Here is a 10,787-nt window from a genome sequence, read left to right as displayed (position 1 = left end):
GCAGTTTCCAAAGGCCTCTAATAATCCAGCTCGTATGGCTGCGGCTTCACTTTCAAGAGCTGAATTGAAGTGGAACAGTGCATGCACCATGAATTCTTCTTCCCTACCGCATTCCCCACACATTAGTACAAGCATTCCTCACTTTATAAGATTCTTTGTTGTCGCTAAATTCTCATTACAAGGCCCCCCAACCACTTGAGTTAGTAGGTTTCTGATAGATTTCTATGATAATGGTGCTCAGTAATGGAGACTATGTCCATGGGAACCCCGCATAAGAGTCATGAATTTAGACTATCTTCAAACTGAAGGAAAGCAATGAAAAGTGGGCAACTTCTATCAGCATTTCAGTTGCAATAATGAAAAGGAGCAAAAACCCATCAAAGACCGAAAAAGCTTTTACTAATTTTATGAAACAAAGACAACCAAAGGATGCCCAAAAGATTAGAACTTATTATGATGCTCAGTAGCCACTCAAAGTTAACTTACAAAATGGCCTTCCTAAGCTTACATTAAAAGAATGGTGGTGATGATCTCTTGCTTCCTTTTTGCTGCTTCAAGACCAAGTCTTCTATGCTAAAATGGAAAAAACTCTTCTCAAGCAGCAAGAGCTCTCTCTCTCTCTCTCTCTCCCTCCCCCCCTTTACCTCTCACACACTCACACTTTCCCTCTTGCTAACTGTGTATCCTACATTATGATATTAAATACATTTTCTATACTCATATATTACTGGAAGACTCACACACCATATGCTCTCCTCTTGCTTCTTCCTGAGTTTGGAAAACTACAGCCTACTTGCTTTCAGAAAACTGCACTCCAGAGAGCCTTTTCACCTTCTCCACATCTCTGATGAACTTCCTTGATCCGCTCAGCAGATTTACAAATCCCGCTGCAACTCCAGTCAAACGAAGCCACACAGATATTGCCTGCCTGAGCCTTCCACTCACAATCTGCGGTACGAAAATTCATTACCATCTGTGTGGAATATCAAAAATATTACAAAGCTACTTTATTTTTATTTTTATTTTTTCCCCTCTTTTTAATTTAGAAGGATTCATCTGGACAGTAATCCCTGTATTGGTTAGTCTGAAACAGAGAAAGTCAGGCTTTTCTTTTTTCATTGTTTTGTTTTAACCTCTGAAATAAAGGTAATTGAAAGGTAAGATTGTTTCTCAACTCCAGTACATAACATAACACAGGAGTTTACAATAAAATGATCAGCATGATTTATCATTATAGTGCAACCAAGTGGCAGCCTGCCAATAGAAACTTGTTCTTGAATTGCTATTCCAATAAGCCAAATGTACAACTTCAGCTTCAAAATCACCAAACACTTATCCTTTCTCTACTCCATTTTAAATTGGTACTTGAATTCCAAAACATCATTCCAGATTTGTGGCTCAATGGAGACATCAGACAACAGTAAAAGGGAATCACACAGTCCATATTAAAACTGCTTGCAAGCTGAACCTCTAACAGGTGCCATAACTCAACTTCAGTTTCCAGGCCTTGGAATGAGCTATGGGCAGGACAATCTTGGTTTAGCTGGGGACTATTTAAATAATAAAAGCCTTACTAGTAGGCTTAACTTTCCAGATCTTGAATTGAGGTAGCAAGAGTATATTATTATCAAAGCACGTAAAATAGCAATTTAACACCAACCTCATGTGTGAATTCTTGTTTAGACCTAAGTCTTAATTGGATTTGGACTACAAGACTTGGCAGAAAATCTGGCCCTGAACGTAAGTCAGCTGAGCTGACCTGAGAGTAGCCCTGGACCAATCCTAGCCAATAAACCGAGTTGAGTTGGGAAAATGAAACTCGGTTCACTCATGCGCAAACCGGATTTCAGATTTTATTTAATTTTTCAAATTCAAACAGGATCAAAAGTTGATTGTCAGCATAAACATTAGCTATCTTCAAACAAAACTAAAGCATCATGAGGAACTAGGAATTTACCAGGTGGGGTACCACAACATAATCTTCTGTCATCAATGTGCTCCACATCCAAACCAATGAACCAAGATCCCAATGAAACATCCTCATTAGCATATTTGTGCAGCAAATGCCTGAGAAACAACATACATAAATATAAATAATACATAAAAGTGAAATTGAGCTCACCCCCAGCCCCCAGTGTCCCCCCCCCCCCCCCCCTCAACAACCCCAACAGGGGAAAAAAAGGTGAAAATTAATGAAATAAAGTATCAGGTACATATAGACATAAAGCTGTTCAAAAGATAAGTCACCCTTACTGGTTTATAGAAATATAAGTAGCCAGATCTTTTGAAATGGCGTACAGTTGGCCTGTAGCATGGCGGAAATATTTGTTTCCCTCCTCTCCAAATTTCCAGTACTCAGGTTCATGGTATCTAACTCCTCTGTTCCATCACAAGTTCCAGTTAGAGTAACAGGATATTAGCAGTTTCTGAATGAGAAAAATCAAGTCATCAGACCACGTCCAAGGCAAAACAGCTTACTTTCGAGCAAGAACAGGACCAGACTTCATGCATCCAATATACACCCGGGGCTTTGACCGATGTCTAACTAAAGTCGCTCCAAGTGTTGCTGCAGTAATTTGGAAGGATATATTAAAGGACTAACAAAGAGTACAAAGACAGCATACTTTACATGAAAAATGTTATCACCATCTTTAAAAGAGTTGTCTTCCTAAGAACCTGTAATGATGCCCCATGTGACACTGTTTAAAACAATCACCAAAACTTAATTGAGGTAATGATTCCACCAAAAAAAAATTTGAGAATAATCAACTCCTAACAAGAATGCAAAACAAAATTCCAGCTTCTGTCAATGATTATCAAAGGATCGATCTGACGCACAAGCAAGAACCAATGTGGTACTTCTTCACAGTCAAAACAGATAAATTAGCAGTTGCATTCATTGATTGTGATCACTCATTGGAAAGGCCTTTCTCAAATGAAGGATGCTGATAAAACAACCAACACAAAGGACCATAATTTTCTTCGGTCACATCTTAGAATTTTTTTTTTTTTTTTTTTTTTTTGTGGTGTGTGTGTGTGTGTTTGGGGGGGTAGGGGTACAGGTGGGCAGGGGGCATTAGTTTTCTACCCTCCAAAAAAGAAAAGGAAGATAGTACAACAAATAAGATAATATGTACAAATGTTCTTTGAGATGTACAGTTAGTCTGGGATAGAAAAGATTACGTGCAATGATTAATCTGAGATCAACCTCCCAAGAAAGACGATGGTACATTTGATGGTGAGTTAATATGAAAATCAGTATAAGCATTGTCTCTAACTATCCTACAAATTTTGGTATCCCACTATGGGATACAATAATTTGTAAGCAAAAAGACGTGGGGTCTAAAACAGGCAGATGCTGCAGCTCACCATCTTAAGTAGAGCTTCTTACGATATCTCTACCACACCCAAAACCACATAAGGATAAAAAACTGTTGCTTAAAAATTGAATCAGTGGTTATTACTCCCAGCTTAATCATTGTGCATAATAGCCAAACATGGATGTCTAGACCCCAAGCTCCATTCCTTCCCCCCCCCCCCCCCAAAAAAAAAGGAGAGAAAAAAAGAAGAAAAAAAAAAAGAGAGGCATTTAAAGACATCATGGCTACTTGATTAAATGGTTTTGATGTTTTGCTCCTCACAGAAAAGTAGATCCCCACATGGACAGGAACCACAAACCCGAGGAGGAGAAAATATTTATGATAGGATTCTCTTCCTCAGTACCAAAAATTCGCATTTGAAAGATATCATGGCTACTGGAATCAACATGTTTAGATTTTGATCTCTAAACACCAAAGAAGGCCCACATGGGCAGGAATTGGGAAGAACCCATGAAGAAGGAAATATCTATGATCAGTTTTTCCTGTTTACCTATATTAACATGGACATCATCATCAACTTTGATGTAGAAATCAGCATCCCATAGAGCAACTGCAGTAGCAAAATAGGTCTTTGTCTTGGCTGATAATTCAAGGTATCCTTCAACATGATTCTGCCACAGTATTAAATTATTAATACACAAACAAGTGATAACCAGTAATATTTCTTCTCCAGATCACTGAAAGTGTATATATTAGAATACGTATTAACACCCCCCCCCCAAAAAAAAAAAAAAAGCAGTTAAAGAAAAAGGGAAAATAATGATAAGAAGCATTACCAGCCTCAGGAAGTCTCCATGTTTCCTATCCTCTGCTTCAATGGCTCTATCCAAAATACCACCAGGTGTAGCACTGAAGATAAAGAATGCCAATGAAAAATTAGTCTTCTAATTCCCAACCAAAAAAAGAAAAAAATCACTTAATTAATGTGGATTAAGACCAGCAACAGAAGAAAGCTTACACTTCTGCAAATTTATTAGAATGTATATTGATTCTCGGTGTAGCAACTGCCTTTATCCTCCATTAGGACTCTACCCCAACAGAAGAAAGACATTCACGCTAAGTCTCAGCTGACTCATGTAATTTGATACGTAAATTGCAATACAAGCACATCGTGAAAATGGTCAAGTGTTGAACCGAAAGAAACCACATTATGTTTTTTAAATTATTAGTCAGTGAGCTTCTTCAGTATTAACAACCAAGAAGAACGGGCTTTCACTCCATCAGATCCCCTAAAAATCAAGGCTCTATACAATAAGTTGTTGCTTAACTTCCCCAACGAAATGTTTTCTATCCACGCTAATTGGAAAAGAGGGATTAGAAAAGGAGTCCTCCAACTGCATGTCACTTGACATACACTAAGCAGCATAGTCAAGTTGTCAGTTTATCAAGGGGAACCATCATTGACATAAATATAGGATCCAGAAATCACAGCTTATTCCAGAGAAAGAACATTGGAATAGGAGCTTTCTTTTCTGGTCCCTCTCTATCCATCTATCTATCAATGTATCCTCTTTTTGCCCCCCCCCCCCCTCTTTTCTCTTTCTTTTCTTTTGTTCTTTTTGTGGAGAGGTGGTGGGGTGGTATAAGGGTGATGGAAGTGTCATAAAATGCCCATAACATTTTGTCTTCAGTAGGTGGCACATGAGATAAATTGCCTAATGAAAAATTAGCTAAAAACCATCTTAGAGACACTAAATGATTAGCTAACTGTTGAGCCTACTATGGCTTGCCATGCTTAGCCCAACATGTCTCAACTGTATGATTAGGATTGCCACAATAAGAACCCTATCTATTGGAACGATCAAACAGCTGCCCGGGGGAACCGCAACAATCATGCACCCCACAGAACTGCGGCCTCTACCCAACCACAAGCAGCATGAAAAGTAAAGTTACCCTTGGATGAAAATTCAGATTTGACACGAAATGCAATATGTTGCAGTCTGGAATAAATGTCATTCCAAGTAGGAATAGATTCCCCAGCAAAAGAATGAACCTTCACATTCTTCAATTAGAGTCCAGACCAAAAAGGAATTCGGAGACGAAAATTTGGTTGAGAATTAAGTTTCTCAATGTCAGTCATAAGGGGTAAGGGACTGAAACACATTCGGCTCTTCAACCATTCCCTTAAAGGCACTGTGATACTTCTGGAGAGGTCTATCTCCTTGCTGAAACTCAAATACCTATGAATCATACTCTTTTCTTGGGGGGAAAGTTTCTTTCAAATCATCCACACCCGCTTAGCAGTCTAACAGAATGTCACATTGGCAGCAATGTTGGATTCTGTTGTAAACTGAAAAACTAATGCTGTCCAAAAGATCTTTTCATTCATTCAATTAACTATAGATTTACAAATCATGGACTAGAACCAACTTAGAGAAGGAATGGGAGTATAAAACATATTAGGGAAGAAAATAAGAAATAACTAAAAACCCTAAAGACAGAAGGAGAGGAAAGTCCTATTCTAATTAGGACTCCTCTCACAACAGATTCCATACTGTTCCATAACCAAATCAAGATAATGGCATCATGCTTAACCCAGTCTCATGCAGGAACATTAATAAGGAGAAGCTTGTCTTTTGCCATAATGTAATCTCTGAACTGCCAGAGCCCATAGCAAGTAGTTGGAACGCCCTTTGAGTTTAAGAGAGGAGATCAACACATTAACAGAATACATAGTACATTTGGTCTAACCCATGGAAAGAAATTGAATAATAAATTCCAAGAACAACCAAGGACTCTGACAAAAATCAGAGCTGAAAAGCCACCAATAGGCCAGAACTATCAGCCTTAGATCACCCAGAAGGGAAGTAAAAAAAATCTCCAGAAGAACCGTATAAGATACATTCCATGAGTACGAATAGGAATGATTTACGGAATAAATAATAATAGCTGCAGAAGAAGGTGGCAGCACACCAAAATGGAAGAACCGAAAACAAAAACCAGAAACAAGGAGAAGGTCAATTCAAGCCTGATTACAAGTGCTCTAATACAATGTTAGAATATCAAGGTATTGTAACCAGATCAGTGAAGAATGAGACCTGAGGCTAGAGTTATTGGACATTCTACTGCAGGATCATCCCCTTAACAATTTTACATGACAATATGCTGCATTACCTTGTGACACTGTAAGGAACCTAGATTTTAACAATTGGAAAAGCTGATTTGCAGATTAAAGTCCCATAGTGAAGAAATATGGGAAACTTATTGAATTGAGTAGGATGGACAATGAGTTCCCAAGCAAAAGAAATTTAGATGCGCATGTTTAAAAATCCATAAAATTATGAAAAGGGTGCAGCTGCTGCTGGTGGAGCAATGGCAACCCTAAGAACCTAAATACTGAATAGTCATCCCAAGTGCAAGCTCAAGTCCCAAAGCACAGCATGGTTATCCCACGAAACAATCCTTTCCCAAGGTCTCACCCCTTACTCTTTTGAACTACAGAAGGATAGGAACTTTACCAGTCTCAGTACAACATACAACATGAATATAATAGCAGTTGCAGGTAAATAACAACTGGAATATCATGGTCTTTTATTTTTTTAATTTTTTTTCCTCCCAGTAGAAGAGTTGGCATATTAAGGATTCCAAGGATATGGATAATTGCCAAACACAGGCAAATTTTAGATCACTCTCTTATTACATGGTTTGACATTCATATTCATGTTAAAGAAAAAGATAAAATGCAAATCATACAAGGAACTTAGCACAAGAAATTGGTGCCACTCTGACAAAATTCAAATTATGCTACAGAAGAAATTAGTAAAAAATAATGCAGAACACAGTTCATAATAAACTTGATCAAGCTATCAACGAAGGGAAAAAATGAGGGAGTCAGTCTACCCAAAAGGATCCACCACTCCCAAGTTGATTACACAACTTTCAGAAAACCGTACATGGTTTATGGCCTAAAAGCAAGGTTGCAAAGAAAGAGTCAAAAGCAACTATAGTCCTGTACTACATACAAAACTATGAATGAGAAGAAATAAGGATCAACAACATTTTGGACATTATCTATCATAAGCACAAATCAAATGGTATTAAGGGTGATAAAAGCTGTATGACTTTGGAATAGTTCTTAACAAAATTTAAACTAGTAAATGTAATGGCAATGCATGAATTATGATACAAAATTTCATGGCATTTAGGATCTCCAAGCATAACAAGGAAAAGCTCAAGAGTAGTGTTCAATTTAAATTTTTGATGGTAGCATGCTCATTAGCATAGACTCTTTCTGTCAGAGTTTTCTCAGTTAGTATTGAAATATTCAACAGAGAAAATGAATTTCCTAACGGGGGCTATCATCTCTTTTCCATGTACTTGCGTAGGCAAAGTAACAGGTGTAATCATGCACCAAAATTAGAAAATAACCAACACTACAGGCTCTTGAATTAGCTGATTCCTGAGTTTGTAAACATTCTTTACCAAGATAAATATAACAGGGAAGCATTGCCACTTTTAGTCCTAAATTCTGATAAATCATACATCTATAGCAATTGCACTAATGATGCAATCAAAATCAAAATCTTCAACCATAAAAGTTGATAGTGTACAGGTAAAAATGTGAAAGTGTATTAATAATAAAATCAGCTTTAGAAGGAAAAAGTCATCCCACCTGTGACCAATAACAAAGCGAATGATGATTCCCTTCTCTTTCTCCAACCTCTTTCTTTTTTCACCTATATGCACATTTTTGAAAGAACCCGGTGCACTAAATCAGCTATGAGAAAGAAAACGAAGAATAATAGGGAAAACCTAGAAGAGGAAAATAAAAGCAAAAAAGAAATCCACGAACCTTGCAGCATCCAAGTGGCACGAACCGAATCCCTTCGTTTCCGACTGCTAAAAGCAGTATTAATTCCTACAACCATTAAATATTTCCTCTTTCCAGCTGAATTGGATCCCTTTATGCTTTGCGACATAGGGGAGCCATTGAGTATAGATTCCTGGGCAGCCCTTGCAGCAGCTAATTCCATCTCCAGGTTTGAAATTGTTCTGTCCAGTGTTCTGCATTCCATTTGTTGAATGTACATCAGTATCAGACTAAAATCAAAAGCATCATCAATCAGTAAAATGCAGATATTTGTTGTCATGTACATCAGTATCAGACTTGAAATACAAAGCATCTTAAATCAGTAAAATGCAGTTAAAATAGGTGCATGCTAAAATCAAAGAAACAAAGTGATCTGGAAGAGTGGAGAACCATTTTGGCTTACTGTATAGCATGATGAGTCTTTGAAACTTCTCCTATAATGTCCTTTGACCCATGTTTTGTATCCTTCTGACATAAAATGAGAAGAAAAGAAAAAGGAAAATGATCAATGGTATCCTCTCTAGTATATGGGGCTGCAAAAATCAATTAATAAAATTAATAAGCAATAGACACACTACAAAGATAATATGAAATACTCGAACGTCTATGTGATAAATATAAATTTACTCACAAATCTAGGCCCACAACCCTCTGTTACTAGCTTTAGCTTGTCATCCTCAGCGCTGTTATTCCTTGTTAGACCCTTTGCTTCAGATATCTCAGGTACAGCCCAAGTTCTTCCACCAGAAAGACATTGATAAACATGTCATTCATAAGGTAGGCTTGTTTATTATCCAAAAAATAATTAAAAAAAAAATAAAAAGATTTCCAAATAAGCAGAAAGTATAACTTGCAGAGGGGAACTTGACAAGAAATAAAAATAAAGAACAGGGGGAAATTAAAGAATTATCATAAATTTAATCAAAAAGAGAGGGGAAAAAAGAAAAGAGAGAGAGAAGGACGTAAATCTAACGCATAAGAGGGATGTGGAACACTTCTTTAGGCCTCGATGTATCCATAGAATTACAACCACTTGCAAATTTGTTAACTACTCCAGAAGAATTTTGAAATGAGTCCAGAGATCCGGAATCTCATAGCAGATCTACCCAGAATGTAAGACCGAGCGACAAAATCGCAGCAGAACAGGAAGAAGGAATCAAACTAAGGGAAATAGAAAGCCCAGAAAGGAAATTAAACCAAACCCAATTCAAGGTGCTCATAGAAGAGTCACTACATCAAGGTTGGAAAATTAAAGCTAAAGATAATATGGAAATTAGCGAAGAATTCAAATTAAAATCGAATGTCGTGTGAAACAGTTGGGGGTCAATTTTAAAATAAAGTCCCACAAATAACCTGCAGGTAATCCGGAGAAAAAGAAAATTTCGGTACTAAAGCTGCAGTAGAGACTTCAAAATAAGCATACTTGAGCTTGCTAATCAAAACCCCGAGCAATCCAAAGAAGAGACCCAGTAAAGAAAAGGGGATGGTTGGGAACTCAAGATTCAAGAAACAGAGAAAAGAAACCCCAGACGAAGGAAGTACCTGCTAGCGAAGAACATTCCAGCACAAAAGCTGCCAAGACAAAGCAATAAGGTCCATCTCCTACCAACAGCACTTCTGAAAGACGGCTCTGCTGCCTTGCTCTTCGAAGACATTTTGGCTTCGTCCTCTCTGTTACTTCAGCCACAGGCTTTTCAAAGAAAAACCCATCTCATACAATTGAAACAGAAACTTTATTAGACTTAATTTCGAAGAACCATGAAGTCACTATTAAAACCGAAGATCAGAATCAAATGGAGAATCTGAAACTGAAATTATGGAACTGGTTTAGATAAACAGAAAGCCAGAGACAGAGGTAGATAGAGGAGAAGAAAAACAGGTTTTTCTCAGTTCTTTTCTTTCTTATTTTCACTTTTTGAGTTCCTTCCAACCTCTAGCTTTCTTTGGCTCCTCTTTGCAGACAAAGGATTTGCAGAACTGAAGAGAGTCAGGACTGAAAAGACCCACCAAGCACCAACTGTTAAGCTTTCACACCGAAAATTACGAAAAAGACCTTAGTCCTAACCCAACAAAAACCTCCCTGTATTGAATGCTTGTCATTTGCAGTTTCCCAGATGACATAATTACCCTTCTACGGTTATACGGTAAACCCCACAATTTCCTCTTAATGCTAATTAATTTGCATTAACAAATAGTCACTCTGGAAGTTCAGTTACAATTCCTAATTACACTAGCACTTGTTTTTTGTTTTTCTTAAATAGAAACACTTCATTAAAGAAAGCAAAGCAAGCAAACAAACACTTGGGAGGCTAAGAGGTCAAGAACCACAAGAACCAGGGCTTGGAAGTGATAAGGCCTTCTTTGCAATCAACACTAGCACTTTGAAGCATTCTTTTGCTCGGGGTTGACGGTTTGGTCCAGACTGCTTTGAATTTGTGCGTTTAGTAATATTTCGGATTTAGGTTGGTGCAGGTTGAGTTTAGGTTGGATTCAATTTGGGCTAATTGTTTAGGTTCGAGTTGGATCTGATTTTCAAACTATTAACCACTCGTCCCATATATAATTATGCTACAACTAACACAAAAACAAACAAAGTT

General features: G+C 37.6%; 1 protein-coding gene across 2 annotated transcripts; it reads right to left on the bottom strand.

Moving 5' to 3' along the window:
* On the bottom strand, window positions 1–10,185 carry LOC149002700 (putative beta-1,3-galactosyltransferase 2). 2 transcript variants are annotated; one of them, XM_089136642.1, is made up of 11 exons: window positions 9,733–10,185; window positions 8,822–8,927; window positions 8,594–8,655; window positions 8,173–8,384; window positions 7,993–8,056; window positions 4,157–4,229; window positions 3,871–3,991; window positions 2,479–2,566; window positions 2,254–2,379; window positions 1,958–2,067; window positions 1–948 (listed from the first exon to the last, which is right to left on the bottom strand). In XM_089136642.1, exons 1-11 carry the CDS (start codon window positions 9,843–9,845, stop codon window positions 800–802), a joined length of 1,224 nt encoding a protein of 407 aa, XP_088992768.1. In that variant the 5' UTR covers window positions 9,846–10,185; the 3' UTR covers window positions 1–799. The 2 variants fall into 2 exon arrangements, with proteins under 2 accessions (XP_088992768.1, XP_088992766.1); XM_089136640.1 differs by having other exon boundaries at window positions 3–948; window positions 8,594–8,658.
* Window positions 10,186–10,787: the final 602 nt, after the last annotated feature.

The sequence above is a fragment of the Hakea prostrata genome, chromosome 10 (assembly GCF_041222555.1).
Source record: "Hakea prostrata isolate BN-2017 chromosome 10, UWA_Hpros_2, whole genome shotgun sequence".
NCBI lineage: Eukaryota > Viridiplantae > Streptophyta > Magnoliopsida > Proteales > Proteaceae > Hakea > Hakea prostrata.
This window is presented reverse-complemented; position numbering and strand designations above follow the sequence as displayed.